This window comes from Elephantulus edwardii, unplaced genomic scaffold (genome assembly GCF_000299155.1).
Source record: "Elephantulus edwardii isolate Elephantulus edwardi_28Jun2011 unplaced genomic scaffold, EleEdw1.0 scaffold00169, whole genome shotgun sequence".
Taxonomy (NCBI): domain Eukaryota; kingdom Metazoa; phylum Chordata; class Mammalia; order Macroscelidea; family Macroscelididae; genus Elephantulus; species Elephantulus edwardii.
In genome coordinates, this window is record NW_006399919.1 from 5389925 (window position 1) to 5416097 (window position 26173).

Consider the following 26173-nt stretch of genomic DNA (forward strand, 5'->3'; position numbering starts at 1 on the left):
ACACACAAAGATGCTAAAAAATAAATAGTTAAAGGATTGAACAGCTTATGAAAGAGAACATACAATTAACCGGCAAACACGGAAACGTTTTCAGCTTCACAGTGAATTGCAGAAATTTGAATTAAGTAAGAGCCAATTTTCAGGAATCAAATTAACTGAGTAATATGATACTTGGGTGTTTTGAATCAAGCCAGGACCACTCTGAAAAGCAACAACAATAAACTAGACTTTAACTAAGTAGAGCAGAATAAAGAAAATCGGATAATATTGCATGGCAGAATTTGGGATTGGTGCTTAATACGCATTTTTATGAAATTTGATTAATTTTCTTTTTTATTTTAATGAAGACTGTATGGCATGGCATAGCCATTAGTGCTCCTTAGGAAAAAAGATGGTGTTGGGCGGCTAATTGTATGTTCTCTTCCATAAGCTCTTCAAGTCTCCTTTCTTTCGTAAAGGTTTCCTGTCTCAGAAACCCAAGTGATGGGTCACTCACTATGAGTTGGAATTGACTCAATGGTGGTAGATTTGGCTTTTTTGGTCCTCTCATCCTTAAATGTACAGTATCCTCCTGTGCAACTTACTACCTCTGAAAACCCTCTGGAGGGTCTGCTATCTCCATGGCACACAACAATAGCCACCACCACCTTGAACAAAGATGACTATGTGGTTAGAAGGGTCATTCCTTGGAGAGGGACATTATGTTTAGAAAGATCAGTGAAAGAGAAGAAGACCCTCTAGCAAGGAGTTGGAAACAACCTAAGTGCCCATCAACAAACGAATGAATAGAGAAGCTGCGGCATATCCACACAATGGAATATTATGCTGCATTGAAAAACAAGGAACTTATGAAATATTATGCAAAATGGATGACCCTGGAGGATATTATGCTGAGTGAAGTATCTCAGTCACAAAAGGACAAATACTGCATGGTGCCACTGTTGTAAAACAGGACTGACATTGGGGTTGGGGGGGGGGAGACTGAGAAAGATGGGATAAATAAAGTATACTGCATTGAAACAGATAAGGGTGAAAACTTTTTAAAAGGGATATATGATTGGTATTTTTGTCATGACAGGAGTCCAGAGTGAAGGCTGCACAGTAGAGTGGACCTGGGGGGAGGGATTGTAAAAGAAAGAAAGAATTTTTCTTTTACTTTTCCAAGAGGGTAGTGTACCAGGGGGGAGGGCTGGAAGGGGAGAAAAGTGCAACAATGAATGAATGGATATCCAAAGTCTCTATAAATTTTCACTGAAATTAATAATAAAAAAAAAAAGAAGACCCTCAACCAGGTGGATTGGCATAGTAACTGCATCAGTGGGCTCTGGTGTGTTGGAGATTGTGAGGATGTCCCAGGATAGGGCAGGGTTCAGATCTGCTGTTCACAAAGTACAATAATATAAGTCGTACTCAACTCGACGGCACCTAACAACAACAACACAACAACAGGCAGCTCTGGTGGCCTAGTCAGTAAAGATTTACACTGATAATCTTAAAGCAAGGAGTTTAAATCCAGTATTCACTCTCTGGGAGAGAGATGAGCCGTCTCACTGACCCAAACTCGCTGGAGAGTCAGCTTTGACTTGGTTCTGACTCATATAACAACAGTAACAACCACCTTGGTAGGGAGCCATGGTGGTGAAATGTGTAATGTGCCGAGCCACTAAATCAAAGGTCAGTGGTTTGAATCTGCCAGCCACTCTGTCTTTCCAGTCTTACCCCCAGTTTTCTCTTAAAGATGTCCACCTCAGGAATCAGATGAAGGGTGGCTAGGACCAAACCCAACTCCACAGCAGTGAGCTTTGAAGGTTTAAGTAATAGGATTCCAGCCACCTGGTGTCAATATCCAGCCAATGCCGCATGTGCACAGCCTGACCAGTCTTCAGTAGAGGCTGCATGTTGCTATGTTGCTAAGCAGATTGCAGTGGAATTCCAGACTAAGCTGTTGCTGCTGCTGTTGTGTACTGTGGAGTCAGACTGACACACAACTGACCCTGTAAAGGGTTTTTTTCCAGACTAAGGTGGACACAGGCCATGGTCTTTGCAGTTACTTGCTGTGCATCAGAAAGCTGGACAATGACTAGGAAGATGGAAGGAGAATTGATGCCTTTGAGCTGTGGTGCTGGAGAAGAGTACTGAAGATACCATGGACTGCTAGGAGAACAAACAAGTTTGTCCTGGAGAGAGTAAAGCCAGGATGCTCCTTGGAGGCAAAGATTCTGAAGCTTCATCTGACATACTTTGGACATGTTGTAAGGTGGGACCAGTCCTTGGAGAGGGATGTCATGTGTGGGAGGGTAGAGGGACAGTGCAGGAGAGGAAGACCCTCAATGAGATTAATTGATTCAGTGACTGGGGTAATGGAATAGGTATATCAGAGACAATAAGATTGGCACAGGATAGAGCAGGTTTAGGTCTGTTGTACATAGGGTTGCAATGAGATGGAGGCAACTCAACGGCACATAGCAACAAGATGGACTAGGGGGGTGGAAAAAGACCTGCTATTAATCTGCAGCCCTCAGGCCTGGTTCAAATTGTTTTTTGTCAAACATTCTTTTAGGTGGTCTAGCACTGGTCTGTGCATTGCTGTACAGAGGGAACTCGTGGTTGCTGTGATGCTAAACAGTGTGACACTAAAGTGCCAAATGTGATAATGGTTACCCATGGTGGACAGTGTTTGGTGGCGCTCCCCGATTAAAACAAGCTTGGAAGCAGGAGTGGCATCCACTTCTGAAATGGCTTGCCTCCAGAAACTCTATGAACTGTGCTCAGGTCTTTCTTTCATAGGGTCGCTATGAGTCATCTACGACTCAGTGGTACCTAAGAACAACAACAACAATCTACTCCCAAAGATCAAGCAGTGATGACAGGAGTGTGTTCTACAGCCTTCATGGGGATAAGCCTAGGACCAGATAAGTGTCTCATTCAGTTGTACATGGGGTCACTATGTGTCAGGGGCATGTCCTCTAACAGCAGAGCTCCCAAAATGAAATGAAAAATAGCAAAATACCAATTGTGGCAATGTTTGGCTGATCTCAGTATAGCTGATTTCCTTTTTCCTTTCATTCACTCATTCACATCAACTGAGCTCTGCAAATAGCCTGGGCCAAAGACAACAGGTCTCTGTCCTTCAGGATCCTATAGTCTTGTGGGGAGATAACACTAGATAACTGGGCATAATTTCAATGATAAGGGCTTGGAGCAAACAATGTGGAGCTATTTTAGGTAGAATCTAAAACCCACTGCATTGGAGCAGATGAAAGAAAGAACTGTCTAAAATGAATATATGATTGTTGTTATGTACCTTGAGTTCCTTGCAACTCATAACAACCCTATGTACAACTGATCTAAACCCTGCTCTCTATCCTGGGCCAAACTTATTGTCTCTGACACACCCACCCCATTAGCCCAATCACTGAATCAATCCATCTCTTGAGTGTCTTCCTCTTCTGTGCTATTCCTCTACCCTCCCAAGCATGATAGCCCTCTCCAAGGACTAGTCCCTCCTTGCAACAAGTCCAAACATGTCAGACAGAGCTTCAGAATCCTTGCCTCCAAGGAGCAGCCTGATTTCACCTTCTTTAGGATGAACCCATTTGTTCTCCTAGCAGTCTATGGTATATTCAATACTCTTCTCCAGCACCACAGCTCAAAAACATCAATTCTCTCTCTCGTCTTTTTTTTTTTTTTTTTTTTTTGAGAAATTTTTTGCAATTTTTTTGTGTGTGTCAAATTGGATCTAACTGGTTCAGGAGATTGTCCCTACTCCAGCACAGCATGGTGGATTCGAACCTTGTGCCTCTGAGATTGCATCTTCTTGCCACTAGGCCACCAGAGTTCCCTATCAATTCTCTTTCTATAATCCTTAGTCATTGTCCAGCTTTTTGATGAGTAACAATTAATTGCAAAGACCATGGCCTGATCAGGTGCACCTTAGTCTCCAAAATGGCATGGTTGCTCTTCAGTACTTTGGAGAGGTCTCCAAACTTTCCCAATGCAATTCATCTTTTAATTTCCTGGCTGTCTGTATGAAGAGTGTTGACTGTGGAGCCAAAAAAACTGAAGCTATTAACAATCTCAATCTCTTTATTGCCTATAATGATGCTGTTAATTGGTCCAGTGGTGAGAATTAGGGTTTTCCTGATGCTGAGCTTCAACCCATACTAACGGCTGTAGTCCTTGACTTTGTGCAATAAGCACTCAAGTCCTCCTCAATTTCAGCAAGCAGAGTTGGGTCATCTGTGTAACACAGATTGTTATTGCTGATTGCCATTAAGTCAAGCATGACTCATAATGACTCTACGAACAAAAAGATCTGAAGCTTCTACAACTATTGTTGTTTCTCAGAGTTCATAGAGTTTCTAGAGGCATGTTGTTTAGGAAATGGATGCCACTCTGGCCACACAGATTAGGCATTATATATATGACAACAGCCCAGAATAAGAGATATATCATTGCAAAGGAGACTTGAGGAAGGGAGAGAGATAGGGAATTGCAGCAATGAAAGAATATTTTTTTTAAAGTGAACTTAGGGGAAGGGCAAAGGGAGGGGGTAAAATCTACAACAATCAATGAATGAAAAATGTAACTTCCCTGTAAATGTTCCTTCAAATCGCAATTAAAATTTCCAACTGCGGGAGCAGCAACCAGATTATTCAATGCACCACAGGAGAGTTCTTGACGTTTCTGAAATGGCCCAGTGGTGGGAAGGCTCTGACACACTGCAGTGTGATTAGTGTGAAGGAGCACCCTGGGAAGGGAGGGGGTGTGGTCACAGCTAAGCATCTCTGTGTCTCACAGAGGAGATGCTCGTCCAACCCTGGAGCTCTCGGCTTTCTCCTGGAGGGTAGGCCAAAGGCTCTGAAAGAGCAGAATTAAACATACAGCTCCAAAAAGCAATGATTCTAGTGTTTCTAAACGTGCATCTTGAATCCAGTTAAACACACGGCATGCACTGGTTTGTACTAGGTCCTGGGGACTTCAGAGCACCTCCTGTGGGGACCTCAGCGTTCACTGTGCAAACCTCACTGTGAGGGTGGGTATCCAGATCATCTATGGAAGATCATGGAGACCCACTTCTGTGCCCGCCTTCAAAGGGCCCAGGACCTTGGGGTTCAGATCATCTGGGGGGATCACTGGAGATCCCCTTTGAAATCAGCCTTTCTATCTGGCGACCCAGGTTTCTCCTCCACCCCAGGCATGTACCTATGAATGTTCAGACCCCTGCCAATGAACATAGTGTCCTCTCTGTGACGGTTTCTGGGACTCTCAGGGCGAAGGCCCTGGGACTCTCTGGGCCAAGGCCCCACGTGTTTCCTTTGCCAGCTGCAAACAGCCTCATGGCAGGTATTTCTTTATCCATGTTAATTATTTTTTTCTTCTCAGACATACCCTCCTTTACCCTAAATTAGCAACATTCATTTTTATCCTTTTTAATTATGTATTGTGGAAAGGGAAAATTAGCAAATGATAATAAAGTTGCTATGGGTTGCCTACAACTCGATGGCACTTAACAACAACAGCAGCATAGAGATCAGTTGGCCTAGTGGACAGAAAGTCATGCTACCAAGGCAAAGGCGAGTGACTCTAATCTGCGGCCCTCAGGCCCACCTTTAATTGTTTTTGGTGACACATTCTTCTAGGTCATATAACCCTGATGTCCACTTGTTTTACAGAGGTAACTCATCGTTTCTGTGAAGCTGAACACTGTGACACTGATGTGTCAAATGCAAGAATGGTTACCTGTGGTGGACAGTGTTTGGTGGAGCTCCCCAATTAAAACAAGTTCGGAAGCGGGAGTGACATCCGCTTCTGAAATAGCTTGTCTCTGGAAACCCTATGAACCAGGAGAAAGTACAAAAGTTATACAAGTGTCCAGGTCTTCCGTTCACAGGATTGCTCTGCGTCACCTACAACTCGACAGCACTTAACAACAACAATGGTAATGAGGTATGGTGGCCTCATAGCTCATTACACTGAGTCAGAACTAACTATAGCTGACCCTCCATTGGGTCTCCAAGGCTAGAAAAGGCAGGGGAAGGAGTTACCATCTTTTTCTCATGGAGCCATTGGAGCCCCTGCCACTGAGGCTTGACCTCTGGGCTAGCAGCTCTAGAGAGTCAAATAAAGTTGATCTGCAAATCACAATTGAATGGATCGGAACTAGTCACTGGCAGGTACCCAGGGCCAAGGTACACGCTTCCAGGCCATGCCTTACGGTGTACTGGTTCTGAAAGCTTGTTCTGAAGGAATGTATTTATTAGAACTGTCAGCTGACCCAAGCAAATGCTGTCCTCCACCTTCCATGGACACTATCTTAACCAGATAATCAAAGCTACTATCATCACCAACACTGAGACAAACACTCTCCCTGTATGGAGACACACACGTCCCTTTCACCTTGGAGCAAAGGTAAGAACACAGCATCACTTCCAAGCTATTACTGCCGCAAAGAGAGACCCTAAATCTTAGCATGAGAAAACATCAGAATAATCACAATTTTAAAATATCCTACAAAAGTAACTGCCCTGTCATGTAAAAAAAATCTGGGTCGAGAAACACAAGGGCTGAGAAATCATTCAAGGTTGACAGATTATTGTTTGTTGTTGTTGTGTACCATCAAGTTTGAACAGACCCATAGCTGATCCTCCAGCTGGTTTTCAGAGACAGGAGGACTTCGTTCATGGTTCCTGCAAGTAGCAACGGGTGGATTTGAACTATATACCTTTGAGTATATGGTTTCAGCACAAGTCCATACCACTAAGTCACCAGAGCTCCGAGGCAAGAGATTAAACATCTGTAACTATTTAATGCTGTGAATGATCCTAGATTTGACTCTGGTCCTTGAAATAAATATTTCCTGGTTTAAATTCTGGTCATAGGCATTAAAGGCACTATTGAGACAAGTTAAGAAATTTCAATTATGGACTGTGGACGACATAATAGTATTATTTCAATGTTAAGTTGCCTGATTTTACTATGCATACTGTGTTCCTATATGGCTAAGTCATTTTTAGAAAATACAGATTGAAATATTTAGAAGTAAAGAAATATAATATCTCCAGTATGTTTTAAGTGCTAAAAACAAAACAAAACAAAAATCTGAACACACACTAGAGAAGAAGAGAATAAAAATGAGGCAAATAAAAAACAACTGGACAAAGGTATATGAAAGTTCCCTGTACCATGATGGAAATTCTTCTTTAAGAGTATTTAAAAAGAAAAGTTCCATATTAAAAATATCAACAGCAAAAACTTCCCAACACACACCCTAAACTCCCTGGGGACGACATGTTCTATGTTTGGCAAAGTTCAGAGAAACGGCATTGTATATGGGCCATTGTTCTGTGGCATTATTTATGTTGGAAGAGACCTTTATTCAACAATGCCTTTGGTAAGGGACTTGCATTTGAAGGGGATGGAACGTTAGTGTGATATGGATTCCATGATTCTGATATGGCAGACCCATCATTCCTCCCAGCCTCCACACCCCACTCCAACTCTGACTTCAACTGTTACTTAAGAGCAATTCTTGTTTTAAAAAAGTAGAGAGCCTGGGGGTAGAACAAAGAGCTGCACTGAGGGACTGACTGAGAAGGTCTTTCAGAAGAGACAGTTGAGAGCAGCTGTGCTGAGAACAAGAATCCTGGAGAGTGAATATAGGTTTTCTGGGGAGAAATCTGGGACACCAGAGGAACTACCAGTTCTGTCTCAAACTACCAGGTCCTGTCTCAAAAGACCCTCACTTCCCAAGCCCAGAGCCGCTGAAAGGGCTCCGTCCAGCCGTCTTGGTAGGAGGGAAAATGAACAAGCAAAGATGAGCATGGAAAAGGAACCAGAAAATGTGAGCACATGAAAGTGAGGAATGTCTTGGATCAAAGCCATTCTATTAAAAAAAAAAAAAAAAAAAAACCAACAAAACTTTGAAATTCTCTAATCCTCTAGAGGGGGTGAAGTACACTTAAAACTGCATCTGACACAGCAGAGAAGAGGAAAACGAGATGCGTGAAACTTAGGAGTGAGGTCTCCAGAGGCATGTCCTCCGTTCCAGCTTGACAGCACCGGGCAGGCAGCACGAAACTAAGTACGGAGAGAGTCCAGAACCTTCTGTCTGGAGCTGCCCTGAGCTCTCCTGTTAGACTGAGACGAGCCAGCTCCATCTGAGGAGACATGATAGCGCCATTCCAATTAGTTCAGATACTATGAACAGTTGATACTCATGGAAATAGAAGGCCTCTTCTTGTTATTTGAAATGTGAGCTGGGAAGTCGCGACATGAAAGTCCTGCGAGGCAAGACTAAATCAATCACAGTGAAAACTTTTACTTTTTGTCAGCTCTGCAAATATTTCATGTCTGACAAAATTCAGAACTCAGAATTCCCTCCTCACTGGTGTCTGGAAAGGAAAAGGACAAAAATAATGGAATGAAATGCATGACGTGCTCTGGGAAGCCAAATGACTGCAAATGAGGCTGCCACGTATGGCTCAGAGTCAAAACCTATGAATATCAAAGTCCAAAAGCTGAGCTGGTATGCAAGTGAGGTACCTTATTAAAAAGCACACTTTTAATGTGACAACCATAAGCCATTTTTAAAAAAAGAGAAAACAGCACCCCAAACACACCCCTGACATCACATGGTGAATCATTAGACAATTGCTGTATTTGGTGTGATAAAAGCAAAATATATTAAAATTATATTTTAAAAGAAATTCTTATACCTTATTCACCAATGGTGGTTTTTAGTAGTTAGGGCTTCTATACATATGAAATATGCCCAAGTCCACTAATAATTGTAAGAATCAGAAATTACTATCATCAGAACTGCAGATTAAAAGAAGTTTGTAACAGACATTCACATAAAAACAATAACACACTATGACACGTTTGGAAGCATGAGTGGCATCCGCTTTCTAAACAACATGCCTCTGAAAACTCTGATAAGTGTCGATAGTTGTAGAGGGGCTTCAGGCCTTTTGTTCATAGGGTCGTTATGAGTCATGCTCGATTCAAAGGCAATCAACAATAACAACAACAACAACAGACATTATGAACCAGGATAAGGGGAAAGAAATACTTGGATACACTGTTGATATGAGTCTAAATTGATATCACCATTTTGAGTAAAATTAACAATAATGGTTATTATTAAATGCACATATTCATTGACCCAAGAGTTCTAAGAGCCAATTAGAAACTCAAAAACCCCTCAGTCTCACTGTGGTCAAGTGGGAACAGGCTCATGGCAGACCCTCTCCTGGGTTGTAGAGGCTGGAAATTGTTGTGGGAGGACTGCCCATCTTTCTCCCACGGAGCGGCTGGTGGATTCAAACCACTTGCCTTTGGGTTGGCAGTGTAACACCTTACCACTAGGTCACCACAACTCCCTAAATATCCAGAAAAGAGGTCTATTATTCAATAAATTAAGATTTCAACAGAGTAGAATAAACTTTGGATAAATTGGGGTGACTAGGATGCTCCACTAGGAAGAAGGATTGGCCATCCACTTCCAAAATAGAGCAGGCCTTCGAAAACCATACAAGAAAAAACCGTACAGGAAAGCACACTCAGAGTACACTAACAGATATGGCAACTGAGGCTGGGCCCTCAAATTTTAAAACACAAAGGAGGAGGAACATTTCTAAGATACACTAACTGGGGCAATGAGGGTTGGTGTGTCGGATATAGTGAGATTGGCTCAGGACAGAGAAGGGTCCAGAGTTGCTGTATGTAGGGTCACTATGGGTCACAAGACCATAGCCTATATCAGGTGCACCATAGTCTCCAGAGTGACATCATTGCTCTTCAATACTTTGCAGAGGTCCCTAACAGTAGACTTTCCCATCACAATATATCTTTTAATTTCCTGGCTACTGGTGCCAAGAGTGTTGACTGTGGAGCCAAGCAAACTAAAGCTGTTAACAATCTCAGTCTCTTCACCATCCATCCTGAGGCTGCCAATTTGGTCAAGCCTCAATCCATATAGAAGGCTGTAGTTCTTAACCTTCTGCAGGAAATGCTTCAGGTCCTCCTCAGTTTCAGCAAGCAGGGTTGTGTCATCTACATAATGCAGACTATTGATGAATCTTCCACCAATCCTGATGCCACACTTTTCCTCAGAAGAGCCCAGCCTCCTGGATAATCTGTTCTGCATACAGGTTGAAAAGGTATGGAGATAGGACACATCCCTGGCACACACCCTTCCCAATTTTGAACCATGCAGTGTTTCCTTGCTCTGTTCTGACGACTGCCTCCTGGTTCAATTACAGGTTTCACATTAGCATGATCAAGTGTTCTGGGATTCCCTTTCTTCTCAGAGTCAGTCACAATTTGTTTTGATCCACATAGTCAACACCTTTGCATAATCAATGAAACACAGATAGACATTCCTCTCATACTTCTTGTTTTCAGCCAAGATCCATCTAACATTAGGTACAATATTCCTAGTATCCCTTCTAAACCCAAGCTGGACATCTGACTCTGCTGATGTGCTATTTCAGTCGTTTTTGGATAATCTTCAGCAGAATCTTGCTTGCATGTGATACCAATGATACTGTTCTATATGACTGTGTTGGGTCACCTTTCTTTGGAATGGGAACAAATATAGATCTCTTTCAGTCAGTTGGTCAAGTGGTTGACCTCCAGATTTCTTGGCACAGCTTGGTGAGCACATCTAGGGCAGCATCTGTTAGTTAAACTATGTCCATTCATATACCATCTATTCCTGGGGACTTATTTTTTGCCAATTCCTTTAAAGCAGCTTGAACTTCTTCCTTCATCACCATAGTTTCTTGTTCATATATTGTTTCACGAAATTCTTTTGTCAGAGAGCTGGACAATGACTCAGGAGGCTAGAAGGAGAATTGATACCTTTGAGCTGTGGTGCTGGAGAAAAGTATTGAATGTACCATGGACTGTTAAGAAAACAAACAGATTCATCCTGGAGAGGGTTAAATAGGGCTGCACGTTGGAGGCAAGGATTCTGAGGCTTCGTCTGACATACTTTGGGCATGTTGCAAAAAGGGACCAATCCTTGGAGAGGGACATCATGCTTGGGAAGGGGGAGGGACAACGCAGAAAAGGAAGATCCTCTATGAGGTGAATTTGATTCAATTACTGGGGTAATGGGGGTGGGTGTGTTGGAGACAACACGATTGGCACAGGACAGAGCAGGGTTTAGGGCTGTTGTACATAGGGTCACTATGAGTCACAAGCAACTTGACGGCACATAACAACAACAACAACATGGGTCACGGGCGACTCGATGGCACATAACAACAACAGAATAGTATGCAATGTTTATAAAAAAATTACCAAATAGGTCAGTGCTAATTTGGACAAACATGTATGCACGCCCATTTGTACCAAAGAATGTCTATAAGAAAGGAAGCCTATGTTTTTCCCCCAGGGCAGAATAAAAACAATAAAAATAGCCAATAAAAGCTATAGAAAAATATTTGTTTGGCATAAAAGGGTGTCCAGTGTATAATAATTATTTTTTAAAAATTAGGGCACAAAAACAAAAATACAAAGGATTCTCTACATTTTAAATGTTTGTACGAAATGTATGTGAGGACCACAGGATGCTAAGAGCCCAGTGCTTTTCTATTCCTCTCCCCTATTTTCACTAATCACTATTTTATATAACAATGTTCTTGAATCTTAGGCTGCCTCAAATATGTTTAGGAGCTCTTTTACCCCTCCTGCCTGTTTTGCTTTTTAAATCAAGTGGAAGCTAAAAATAGTAATTTTCTTCTTTTTAGCATTTAATGAAGAGAGACTATCAAGACATGTGTTTCCCCAGCTTCTCTTGTGGTGTCATTTTGCTGTTTTTATTACGGAGAATTTGTTCAGAGTGAAGCCTCGCAGAACAGCTGTTGCTGACCACCAGCACCAGCAAAACACCCAAGGGATAAATTTAGCCTTTCAGAGAGGAAGGAAGAATCAGTACCTGGGAGGGGAAGGTGATGAATCCATACAAGCAGAGGTCATACGACCAGAGGCCCATGTGGAGATCAGAGAGAAATGTTAGTGTGTCACTCAGCAGCTACTAATCTGGAACAAATGGGTGGAAAACAAACCAACCCAGACCCCTTCACAGAACCTCAAACTGGACACAATTCCCCAACCGCAAGAAAGTTCCTGATGGCAAACCACCGGAAATCACCAGGGAGTGCTAATATGATATGTTGTTGTTGTTGTTGTGTGCTGTCAAGTTGCTAGCAACTCATAGCGACCCTATATACAATAGTTCTGAACACTGCTCTGTCTTGAGCCAATAGTGCAATTTCCAATAGACTTAATCTGATTTCTCCAGTCACTGAGTGAATCCATCTCATCTTGGGTCTTCATCTCCTGTGTCCATCCTCCTCCACCATTCCAAGCATGATGTCCTTCCCCAAGGATTGGTACTTCCTGGCCACATGTCCAAAGTATGTGAGATGGAGCTGCAAAATCCTTGCCTTCAGGGAGTAGCTTGGTTTCACTGTCTCTAGGACAAACCTATTTGTTCTTCTGGCAGTATATGGTATGTTCAATACTCTTCTCCAGCACCATAGCTCAAAGGCATCAATTTTTCTATCATCCTTAAATCACTGTCCAGCTCTCTGATGCATAACAAGTAATTGCAAAGACCATGGCCTGTATTGGGAGCACCTTAGTCTCCAGACTGACATCATTACTCTTCAGTATCTAAAGAGATCCCTGACTGCAGACTTTCCCAGGGCAATTCATCTTTTGATTTCCTGGCTGCTGGTACTAAGAGTGTTGATTATGGAACCAAGCAAGTTGAAGTTGTTAACAATCTCAATCTCTTCTCCATCTATCATGAAGCAGCCAATTGCCCCAGTGGTGAGAATCATTATTTTATTGATGTTGAGCTTCAATCCATATCAAAGACTATAGTCCTTGACCTTCTGCAGCAAATGTCTCATGTCCTCTTCAGCTTTAGCAAGCAATGTTGTGTCATCTGCATTAACACAGGTTGTTGATTAATCTCCCTCCAATCCTGATGTCACATTCCTCCTCATACAGCCCAGACTCCCAAATAATCTGCTCCGCATGTAGACTGAAAGGTATGGAGGTAGGATGCATCCCTGATGCACACCTTTCCTGTTCCCGAACCACGTACCGTTTTTCCCTGCTCTGTTCTGGCTACTGCTTCCTGGTCCAAGTATAGGTTTCACATGAGTACAATTAAGTGTTTGGTGATTCCCATTCTCCTTAAGGTTTGCCACAATTGGTTGTGATCCAACACAGTCAAATGCCTTTACACAGTCACAGAAATGGTCATAGTCAGTTATAAAACTTCTCCCCAGCACCCATTGTTCGCTAGCACTGTGAGAAACTCAGAGTACCTGCTCTTTTCCTTGGGTTCTGTTGTTGTTATTGTTGGTTTTGCCATTACAAAAATAACAAAGCTGTTTTAGAGAGAAAATAGGAGGAACCGCTTGCAATCCAAAGACTTTGGTAGAATCATTATGAATCATCTAAAATATATAATGGTTCTGGGTTCTCTCCTAACACTCATGCCTATATGGTTGATTTATTCAATGAATTTATTTTAAAAATGAGGTGCCCATGGCATAATGCACTTTACTACAGTTGAAAAATACACAAATGTGTAGAAAATTCCATATCCTCTAGAAATTAGTCTTGAACTTGAGGGAAAAGAGAACCTAAGCAAAATTGTTTTAGAGAAGCAAAATTATCACCATGTTGTTGTTATTTGCCATTGAGTTGGAATCAACTAACAGCTGACCCTCCAGGAGGTGTTCAGAGGCTGTAAATCACATGGGAGAGGTTGCCCATCTTTCTTCTGAGGAGAAGCTGGTGGATTCGAACTGCATGCCTTTGAGTTGGCAGCACAGGTCCTTACCACTAAGCCACCAATGCTCACTATGACCCTTAGGAAAAAGAAACATGCTGTTTTCTAAAATTATAAAGACGTAATTGTGAGGTTTTCATGCATGTCTATATAGTCCTTTTGACTATTCTATTGCAGCAACTCCTTTCTGAGAAGCTTTTTTCTTCTTTTTTCCTGTTAATATTGCATATGTAATTTTCAGAGCAACCAGCTACATAGGAATTCCATCTTACAGAGTATTTTTCTTTGGAAAATTAAAGAGGGTAATTTTTTGACAGTTCTTAATACTTCTTTTCAAAGAGATTTTACACTTAAACCTTAAGTAATAAAATCTCTAAGTCATTATCTAACTATAATAATATACAAAAATAAATCAATACTTACGGAAATTAGGAACTCATTCATATTGAGACAAATGGGATCATTTCACTTCTTTATGTATTGTAATATTCCATTTCATAGCATAAAAGTATTAGAAGCAATTGACTTAGTATTTTTTCAGCCCTATTCCAAGTATTCTTTTGAAACATAGAGGTGTTACAATCACTTATATTTGGAAACTCTCAATATGTTTTCAGTAATGTTGATTAAATAGAGTGACTTTTGATTAATTATTTCCTTCAAATCTCCATAACGAGAAAATAATACTGATTTTTTTTTCTTGTCCTCTACTGTTTAGAAAACCCTTCCTTTTCGAGCGAGGGAGGAAATTCTCTTCTGAACAGACTCAGTCCTTCTTTTTGTGCTCTCCCCAGACTTCCCTGCCTTCCATAAACACACACAGCACTTAAGCACCGCGGCATTTCCACTAACACCTTCACTGTCCACTCTCCTCGCAAGGTACAGGAGAGGACTTCATTTTGTCTGTGGGCTTCTCTATATGTGTTTGTGTGCTTTAGGCAAATTTATGCTGTATAAACTACAAAGTTCACAAAATAGGTTATTAGCACTGGGAGAATCATGGCAGGCAGTTCTGTCTGCAATGAATTTACCATGTAAATTTCATTTGAGGGGTGGAGGGATTGGGAAAAAAAACCCCAGCTCTCTGGGCATAAATCTGACTTTTGGTGAATTTTCAGGACACCTTTCTGCATGCCTGAAACAGCACTGGGTGGTGGTATTTCTTAGTTATTTTATGTGCTTTTGATAGAGTTTTCAAGTGCTTTTGTGCACTTCCGAAGTGGGACTGTCAGCCAATGTTAAAACTAAGCACAGACAAGAGTTTCCATTTTGTCTTGAAAATCTAGCCCTTGGGGGGGGGGGGAACACAACCCAAACAAAAAACACCAGACACATGTGTTTATAATTTGAATTTCAGATCAAGTCACAGACCTGAGAACTCAAAACTCTGGACTGGTGGATGGCAGGAGGGAGGGAGGGAGAGAGAGAGAGAGAGAGAGAGTGTGTTGTGTATGTGTGTGTACAATTTTGACAAATTCCTATAGCACTGCATAGACACTTTGGCTGCATTTTACCAATAGCTTCTGACGAGGCCTGGCTGTCTGGCGAAGCTGTTATAGTCTTTATTTTTCCTGTACTGTCTGCAAGGATATTGGCACCACTTGTCAGGGCCACAAGCCAACCACGAGCTCCGTTAATGTGGTACTGGAGTCTCAGGCAAAGTGGTTTGTGATCGGCAGGATTATCATTAAAAAGGCTTAGAATGATTCGTCACTTTCTTTCGGCAAAATACTTTAAATTATGAGGACATTGGGAAGGACCCGGAGGGTGAGGAAAGGGAAAACCCTGACAGGCAGCACTCGCAGAGGGAGAACATTCTCTCGTGGAGTGTGACCACTGTTCACAAACACCTCTTTTTATAGAGCTGAGGCTCACAGAACTGGGTACTTAAGTGTGTACATCTTCGACCGTTCACCTGTTACCGCTTTGAGTTAAAGGGGAACCCTTTTTGGTACAGTATCAGTTTGCTTCACAATTTGTAAGCAAAAGTACCTCAATGATAAAAGTTGTGTTAACAGTGGCTGAGGAAGAAGCCAGAAGACTTTTCAATAGACCACATTAGAGACTCTTCTTGTGACTTTATGGGTGCCAGAAAAATGGGGGAAGTGAGGCCAGAGACTAATGATAATAGTTATAACAGTACATTTCTTTGAGCACTTTGTTGTTATTGAGTACTGTCAAGCCATCACTGAGTCCACATACAACAGGATGAAACGCTGCCTGAAGGGTAGTGACCTTTCCTCACTGACCCTCAGCAAGTTTTCCTTCTGGGAATGGCCTCTCCTGATCACATGCTCAGAATCGACGAGAAAAGTCTCAGCACCCTTGCTGCTAAGGAGCCTTCTGGATGCCTTCCTTCCAAGACAGATTGGTTCACCTGTCTGGCAATCCATGGTATATTGTATATTCTTCACCAACACTGTCATTCAAGCGTGTCAATTATTTAGTCTTCCTGACTCACTGTCCAGCTTTCACACACAGACAGAATAACTGACAATACCCTGGCTATCATCAGAGGCACCTTAGCCCTTGAGGTGCCATTTCTGCTTTTCGACACTTTACATAGGTATTTCGTAGCAAATGTACTCTTTCTTTGGAATGGGCACAAAAAAAGGACACAAATACAAATCTCTTCCAGGCAGTTGGCGAGACAACTGCCTCTCAAATTTCTTGACAGAGATAAACAAGAATTTCCAGCATTGCAAATGCTTGTTGAAACATCTCAACTGGTATTCTATAAATTCCTGCATCCTTATTTTCACATAATGGCTTCAGTGTAGCTTGGACTTCTTCCTTCAATACTATTGATTTTTTTTTTATTATTATATGGTTGTGGTTGTTAGGTGCCATCGAGTTGCCTGTGACTCCTAGCAACCCTATGTACAATAGCCCTAAATCCTGCTCTATCCTGTGCTAATCTCACTGTCTCTGACACACCCATCCCATTATGCCAGTCACTGAATCAATCCACCTCATAGAGGGCCTTCCTCTCCTGCACTGTCCCTCTATCCTCCCAAGCATGATGTCCCTCTCTAAAGACTGGTCCCTCCTTGCAACATGTCCAAAGTATGGCAGATGAAGTTTCCGAATCTTTGCCTACAAGGAGTAGTCTCATTTAACCGTCTCCAGGATGAACCTGTTCATTTCCTTAGGAGTCCATGGTATATTCAATACTCTTCTCCAACACCACACCTCAAAGGCATCAATTTTCCTTCTGTCCTCCCTAGTCATTTTCCAACTCTCCAATGCAAAGTAAGTGATTACAAAGACCATGGCCCATATCAGGCACACCTTAGTCTCCAAAGTGATATGGCATATGTCTTGACATACTGACCAGTTCTTTTTGACACAATGACTCTGTGTATTCCTTCTATCTTCCCTCGATGTTTCTTTCATTGTTAATTATCTTATCTAAAAAACCCTCAATATTGTAGCATGAGACCCTTTTTTTCCTTCCTTCAGTTCTTTCAACTTGAAAACTGTTCAGCCTGGTTTTTTCCCTTTTTGTTTTATAAATCCAAATCTATGCACATTTAATTTTAATACTTTGCTTTTTGAGCTACCCTTCAAAATCTTCCCTTCCGCTCTCTTGTGACATAGGCCAATTACTACTTCATGGACACCCAGCACTCAAAACTTTATGAAATAGGTGGGGACTATCATTACCCTTGTTCTGTGCTGTCGTTTAAGTATGATTCACAGTGGCCCTATGAAATACAGATTTGAACGCTGTCCTAGCTCATGCCAGTCTCTTCATCTCTGACACACTGGAAACCATTACGGCTGTCTTAATTCATGTAGTTGAGGGTCTTCTTCTCTTTTGCTGACCCTCCACCAATGATGTCCATCTCCAAGGAACAGCCTTTCCTAGCAACAAGCCCAAAGTATGTGAGACAAAGCCTCACCGTCCTTGCCTCCAAGGAGCAAATCTGGCCGCACTTTCTCCCCGACATACCTGTTTGTTCTTTTGGCCGTCCATGGTAACTTGTGGTTTGAACCTGCTTAATGACATTGCAGGGAAACAACGTGGAAATCTGCTGTCAGGAAAACCACATGAACAGTTTTGTTGGAGGTTTTTTGGTTGGGTTTTTTTTTTGGGGGGGGGGGAAGGGTGGTTGTTTTCCACTATCATTATCATCAATTTTCAGATAAGAAAAATAAACCTTAGATTAAATAACTGACTTAGCTGGTAAACGTCTAACCCACAAGAAATCAGTTTTGACTTCAGTATTTCCTATTAACCACTATACCAAGCAGCTCCCTGCCACGCCTCACTCTCATGTTCCCTTCTCAACCACCACTCGAGCAAAGACTGGGTTGCAAATCTATCTCCATTTTGTTCTATCAGATACCTATAAACACAGACCATAAACAGAGTTCCTCTCAATCTCTCTTTGTATTTGTGTGTACTTATTTCTTCCTTTTAAAAAAATCTAATGCATATTACACAACCCAACTTGCCGAAATTGAGGAGGACCTTAAGTGCTTGCTGCAGAAGGTCAAGGACTGGAGCCTTCTATATTGATTCAAGCTCAATATCAAGAAGACAAAGATTCTCACCACTGAGCTGAATGGCAGCATCATGACAGATGGTGAAGAGATTGATTGATAACAGCTTTAGTTTGCTTGGCTCCACAATCAACAGTCTTGGCACCAGCAGCCAGAAAACTAAAAGATGGATTCTGATGGGAAAGTCTGCTGTCAGAGACCTCTTCAGAGTACTGAAAAGCAATGATGTCAGTCTGGAGACTAAGGTGTGCCTGATACAGGCCATCACTTGCTATGCATCAGAGAGTTGGAAAATGACTAGGGAGGACAGAAGGAGAATTGATGCCTTTGAGCTGCTGGAAAAGAGTATTGAATATACCATGGACTGCTGCTAAGAGAATGAACAGGTTCATCCTGGAGAGGGTTAAACCAGGCTGTTCCTTGGAGGCATGAATTCTGAAGCTCTGTCTGCCATACTTTGGACATGTTGCAAGGCGGGATCAGTCCTTGGAGAGGGGCGTCATGCTTGGGAGGGTGGAGGCACAGAGCAGGAGAGGAAGACCCTAGATGAGATGGATTGATTCAGTGACTGGAGTAGTGGGCATAGGTGTGTCAGAGACAATAAGATTGGTACAGATTAGAGCAGGGTTTACGGCTGTTATACACATGGTTGCTATGAGTAGCAGGTGACTCAACGGCACGTAACAATAGCAGCAATGCATATTAACAGGAATTAGTAACATGAACAACTCACAATATAAGATGGTGTTGGATTTGAATTATGAAAACAATCTCAATTTTCCTTTGCTGTGTGACTCGAGGATTGTCAGAAGTTGTCAGACCCTAGGTTACAAGAATGATCTAAGGCTTCGATCAAGTGTAATCTTCCTCCTTTACTATCTGAAGTCCCCCAGGGTCCTCCAGCTATCTCTGGGGATTCAGACTTACAGGTCAACAGCTGGTTCAAGCAAAACCAAAACGGGAAACTCTTACAGACAACTCAATTTTTCAAAACAAGAACTAAAATTTAATTTCAAAACTAGGTCAATTTGGAGAGGTCATTTTTTTAATTAAAACACAAGGTTTGTGTTTTACTTCTTCCAAAGCTATTTCATTTTGGCATCTGAGAACTGGGTGGGTGTGGATACACAACAACTCTTCCAGCCTCAGAGCCTCTCGACTGCAGGGAAAAGCTTTTCCAGTGCAGCTGCCAGAAGAATCCTGTTTCCTAGTCCATCATTTCAGGAGAAGACAGTATTGGAGTAAGAAAGATACTCACTGCAGGATGCCTGTAAGTGAATCTTGTTCCTGTAGCTAAAATACGGTTTGATTTAAAAGCCACATTTCATGAATATTATCTATTGAAAAAATAAAGTATCTATCTACAATAATGAATGAATGAATGGAAATCCAAAGCCTCTGTAAATTTTCACTGAAATTAATAACAAATTTAATTTTTTTAAAAAAAAGAATTAAGTTAGAGTAAGGATGGCAATGGAACCACCTTACCTCTGTACCTTGATTTGTGCCACTACTAGAACCTCTACTCAGAATATTATTGCTTTTCAATTTTTGACTCATGCACTTTTAACTTGTTAGTTAAATTTGTATCTTCTAGGCTGCAACACTTCCATGATACATCTTCAAGGATATGAACATGTACGGCTAAGCACAATTGATAACAGTGCATCTAAATTCCAAAATCAATCTCCATAATAGTCTATGTGTTTCCTATTGCCAAAGGGGCCCTTTAGAGTAGTGAGAGAAGATCTTCACCCTGAAACCCACAGCGTCCCTTTTCAGCAGGAAGTAGCTAAGAGACTACGCCATCCCCTTTTCCTTATGAATCAGGGTGAAGTCTCTCTCGGGAAGGAGTGATAGGGAATGGCAAGGGACACACTAACAAAGGAGATTAATCAGAACTGGCTTTGACAAGCACTGTGGCAATTGGACAATTAAAACAGACATGGGGCGGGGAAGAAGAATGAACTGGGGAGGAGGGTGGAGAAAACAGTGCAACAATGAATGAATGAAAACCCAAAATCTCTGTAAATGTTCATTAAAACTAATAAAATTTAATAATAAAAAATAAAAATTTTTAAAAAAGAATAAAGTATCTGATGACAACAAAAGAGATTGTGGTGTTACAGTGGTTGTAACCCTCTGTTAGTGGCTGTAACCCACTTGCCGAATCTTTTGGGGAAAGGCAGGGTGATATGCTTCCTAGCAACTGTAGGCTAAAAACCTGTGGGCAGTTGTCACTGTTAAGCGGGGTCCCCCAGTCGGGGTCCCCCAGTCGGGGTCCCCCAGTCAGGGTCGACTCCCCAGCACCCAATATGGATGGGAAATAAGAAGGGGCTGCAGTAATTCCACCAGAGGGCGTTATTCCCACGGAAAGGGACTACAGCAGTGTTCCTAACTTACTTTGCAATCTAACCATCTTTCAGGGGTTTTGTTTCCTTGTTTTGTGTATGTATGCATTTCTTAAAAGCTCCATAATGAACAATGAATATGGCCGAGAATATAATGCTAGCTAAATGATTCAGAAAATAAACCTTTTCTGTCCACTGTTCATGGCAATGGGCTTGAGTGTGTCAGAGGTTGTGAAGATGGAACAGGATAAGATAGTGTTCAGAACGGCTGTTCAGAGTCACTCTGAGTCACCGTTGACCCAGCGGCAACAACAACAACCATAACAGCCATGGTTCTGGCTCACAGTGACCCTGCATGTGCCAAGGTAGAGAGTTTTGTAGTGATTGGAAGGTTTTTTGGAAGTTCTTTTTCAGGCCTTTCTTCTAATATATCTCAGGGCAGACTCGAACCTGCAATGTTTGGGTTAGCAGTTCAGTGCATTACCTATTTGTAGCATCCAGGAGCTCCTCAAGCCACATAGAGAGATGGAAATGGATGAGAAAAGAAGCAAGCATTCATATATTGTTTATTCACACTATAAACAACCTCCACGTTAAAAAGGGGAAAGTGAGGCACAGAAGTTAAGTCCTAAGAATGGATTAAAACCTTGGCAGACTGGCTCCCAAGCCCATGTTCCTAACATATAGAAAAATATAGAACCCTGACATGGCAAGCTTTATTTCCGAAGCCATTTAGCTATACCACTAACAAGAGCAGAGATCTAGAAATACACACAACAAGGCTAGAAAAAGCTTATCATCTAAAAGCAATATTTATGATTTTTTTATATCATCTCTTCAGGTACATACTTTCCGTTAAAGAAGATATATTCATGAAATTCACTTATTTGTCAGTCATATTCAATTGAAAAGCACCTAAAATTCTAGACTGAGAGAAAAAAAAAAAGAAGGATCTGTTCTCAGATTCAATAGTAGAGAAGGACCCACAGATAGAACTTTGGGTTCCAGGGACATTTATTCAGTGAACAGTGTTTGCTATTAGGTTTCTGTCTAATGAACCCATGATCTTGGGAGCATGCTTAACTCTCCTTCTTGTGTAAAAATACACTGGGGCCACACACACATCTCTGTAGGCTAGCATTGTAACAGGAAAATAAATGTCTAAGCATTGTTAGGAAGGCAGAAAACATGTCTTGAGAAACTTATTTCCCCGACTAGAGAACTAGTAGCTAAGACATTTTATTCATCCACAAATAAGCTTGTTTCAGAACTTCATCACATCCAACATCCTTAGATGTACTTTCCGAGAACATTCGGGCTTTGTGTGTGCTCAGCACGCACATACAAGCAGATTTCCATGAGCTTCAATGCGAAGCTTCTCAAGTATTCAAAGTCCTTTTTATTATTTTAGTCCATTCCCTAAATATTGCCTAACTTTGAAGAATTAAGAAAGTAAACAAAAGAGGATGAACAAGTATATTTACTTCAGTTGTGTAAATTAGCAATACACCGGTAACAACATATGCATGAGATAGGAACTAGTTAATTAAATTACTTCTAGAATATCAGTATATTGATCTATTCGGCAGGATTTTAAAACTGGAGGTTTTATATAGATGAATATAGAAGTAAAAAAAAAAAAAAACCCAAACAAAAACAAAAAAAAACAACCCAGAACAGTGAATATAATACACTAGCGTTTAACTGAAAAAAATACACACACACCAGCCAACCTGGAAACATCTGTTGATTCTGGAAAGCAAACTAGATAACTGAGGACATAGAGGAGGTTATTGTTGGTAGATGCCGTCAAATCAGGCACTACTCAGAGACCCTGTGCACAAGAAGTCAGAACCCTGTCCTGAGCCATCCTCATTGCCTCTGACACACTTGAGCTCATTGCCACAGTTTGCTTTTTTTTTTAAAAAAAAAAAATCAGGTCATCTGATTCATCAGGATGGATGGTGAAAAGATTGAGATAGTTAACAGTTTTAGTTTACTTGGCTCCACAGTCAACACTCGTGGTACCAGCAGCCAGGGACCTCTCCAAAGTACTGAAGAGCAACAATGTCAGGATGGAGACTAAGGTGCACCTGATCCAGGCAATAGTCTTTGCAATTATGCTCTATGCATCAGAGAGTTGGACAGTGACTAGGGATGATAGAAAGAGAAGTGATGCCTTTGGGCTGTGGTGCTGGAGAAGAGTACATGGAATGCTAGGAGAACAAACAGGTTTGTTCTGGAGAAGGTAAATCCGGGCTGCTCCTTGGAGTCAAGGATTCTGAAACTTCATCTGACATACTTTGGGCATGTTGCAAGGAGGGACTGGTCCTTGGAGAGGGACACCATGTTTGGGAGAGTGGAGGGGCAGCGCACCTTCGATGAGATGGATCGATTCTGTGATTGGGGTGGTGGGAGTGAGTGTGTCGGAGATGGTGAGGTTGGCACAGGATAGAGCAGGGTTTAGGGCTCTTGTACATAGAGTCTCTATGAATCGCAAGCGACTTGACGACACATTACAACAACAATCAGGTCAATAAATGATCTTTTCCAACTATAACTGATTGTACACATAAGGTTAAGACTTAAATAACCAGCCTTTCGAAACTGTAGTAAACAGTGTAAAGAAGCCTTTGCATCAACTAATTTGGGGTTCCTGTGCTCTGTTCCATTCATATGTGCTTCCTCAATGCGCTATCTTGCTTTGGGGACAATGGCCTCATAGGAAAGGTCAGTTTACCACTGCTGGTAGAAGCACTGATGCTGTATTCTTCCGTCTGTCCTTTAGATAAGCAACACAAGAGCAGCTATTTCAGACCATTTGCTTTTTGGATATATTTTACATCTGCAAGCTTTAAAACATTAAGTGCAGACTTCCTGGAAGAACGGACACTACATTCTCTGGACGCTGACTCGGGTCCGCCCGGGTTCATATTCACTTGGGCTCAGCCACAGTCTGAGGGAAGGGCGTCCAGGAATAGCATTTCCATTTTTATCCTGTTCATTCTTGAAAATCCAACAGGAGATTCTTTTCACTCCCTAAAATTAACTGCTTCATATATAAAGCTCTCCCTGAGTTCCTGATCTTACGTAGAGTGGCACCATCTTTTACAAAACTTATAGTATATGATTCTTTTCAAGAAATTTAAAAGGATAAACTACAGTTTTAATTTTTTTAAATAAAGGCAATTTTCTGTAGAAAATTCTCTTCCTAAATTTAAAATAAAACACACATGAGCATTCTAAATGAAGGGGAAAATTAGCCCTATTATGCCAGGACAGGCAGGCAGAAGAACCAGGAGTGAATAGCACAGTGGTGAAATGTATTCTAACCTCAGACCAACCTCCATTTGAATCCCAGCTCTGCTGTCCATCCACACGTGCTTTCACTTTAGAAAATTTTCACAGCTATAAAATGGAAATTGTGTTACTTATCGCAGAACTGTTGTGAGAATTTAATGAGTTGAAGCCCAAATCTTATGTCAGTCAGATGTTGATATGAATTAATTAAAAAAATGACAGGGATTTAAAGCCAGCGCCACATCCTTTGGGTGTCTTCTGAAATCAAAGACACTGAAAGAGGTCCACACTCTACTCACCTTAGTCTGAAACAGGAGAGTGAAATGATTTTTCCAGAACTTCAATGAAGGAAATTTGAGAATGTAAAAATGTAGTGTTAACCGAGACAAGAGTAATCATAAACCAGGTGGAAAGAAAAGAAAGCAAAGGTGGCAGAAGCCTAATGCAGCGAGGACAGAGAGGGCAGGGGACTCCCAGCCCTCGGAGAGGCTGGGCAGCAACCGGGCTGCTCAGAGCTCATGAGCACCTCATTGAAAACGCTGGGCAGGCTGTGAGCTTACCAAGACTGGACTGGGACACCGCCATGGGCCTCGGAGGCATCGCCGTGGAGGTGGGAGCTGGATGCAGATTCATGTGATTCATGGACTGATTCATCACCTTCCTCGGGTCTTGCCATGTGGTGATTTTTTCTATGTGACTAGAAGAAGGAAAACAATTATCTTTTTAATTGCCAGCATCATTATCATTATTACCATCTCCAATAACAGCACAACAGTTAAATGATGCTGGGGAAACAAAGCACTCTTCTCTTAACTTCTGTTCATCAATGGCTGGCAATGTCTGTTTTCATCCAAGGACAAGCAGGACCATTTCCCCTCCATCCACATCAGACGTGCTGAGGACTTTGCAAGACTCTCTCTGACCCCCATGCCTACTACTTCACTGTCCAATCTGCCTCCAGACTCACAAACTGCTATCTTGCTTGAACTGGGAAAAGTCTTAGCTTATGTACATCTCATCAGCCCTCGAGTGGCTCCCACTCTAACTTCTCAGGTGCTCAGACTGCCCACCATGGTGTCAGACATGGTATGAACTCTTTTCTCGAAGCTGAACCTGAACTTGTGCTCTCCTGCTCTCTAGCCCTCCCACATGCTCACAGCTCATTTAATTGACATAATGAGGTTACCAACGCCTGTCTTTAGCCAAAGATGGGGCTCTTGGAAGCATCCTGGTATATACAACATCAGTGAGCTCTTATTAAGTATGAGATACTCTGATGTCCACAGATATCATACACAAAACCCTTAGGAGGCTTAGCTTCTACCAGGCAAGGTAACAACTATGTGCCCAGGAGATAAATACTGGGAACTAGGTGTATGAAGGTCACTAAGTGTCAGAGTACAGGGGAACTGAGAAGTTGAGGGACCACAAGTTTTGTTGACAGAAGGTACAGTCAGACTTCTCAATCAGATTATACTCAAGCTCTTTGTAAGTCTAGCAATCACAAGGGAAACGGATGAATTCAAACAAACAAATAACTTATTGCCAGAGAGTCCATTCTGACTCATTTGACGCAGTAGGACAGAGAAGATATGTCCTTTTAGTGTTTGCAGGCTGCAAATCTTTAAGAAAGCTGATTGCCACATCTATCTCCCAAAGAGGAACTCTGGTGGACTAGGGGGAAGAAAGCTACACTACCATCCTAAAGACATATGGTTCAAAGCCACCAACTGCTGGAGTGTCAGCTATGAGTCTGTTATCCCTCGAAGACACACAGTAACAACATCATCTCCTAAAAAGAGAGATTTTTTTAAAGTTTCAAACAAAAGTTTCAAAAAATGGTTGAACTACCATACCAACATTTAGTTCATGGCCAAAAGCTTTGACCACCAAGTCACCAGAGTGCCTTAGCTGAAATTAACTTAGAACTCCAGGCATGAGATGCTAAGGTCTGATGCTAAATCTCCATTTTCAATCAAGACTAACTTCTGTTTCAGGAATACATCCCATCATGCCTGTGTCGTTGTTGTTGTTACCTGTGGTCGAGTTGCCTGCGACTCATAGCGACCCTAAACCCTACTCTGTTCTGTGCCAATCTCACTGTCTTGGACACCCCCACCCCAATTACCCCAGTCACTGAATCTATCCTCCTCATAGAGGGCCTTCCCCTCCTGCGCTGTCCCTCCACCCT

The 26173-nt window shown here is 41.8% G+C and overlaps 1 protein-coding gene across 1 annotated transcript in view; it reads right to left on the reverse strand.

Moving 5' to 3' along the window:
- WWTR1 (WW domain containing transcription regulator 1) overlaps positions 1-26173 on the reverse strand; it is a 179962-nt gene that overhangs the window by 50522 nt on the left and 103267 nt on the right. The window contains exon 2 of the mRNA XM_006895562.1: positions 24543-24679. Coding sequence (XP_006895624.1) covers positions 24543-24679 — 137 coding nt within the window. The remainder of the gene's footprint in view (positions 1-24542; positions 24680-26173) is intronic.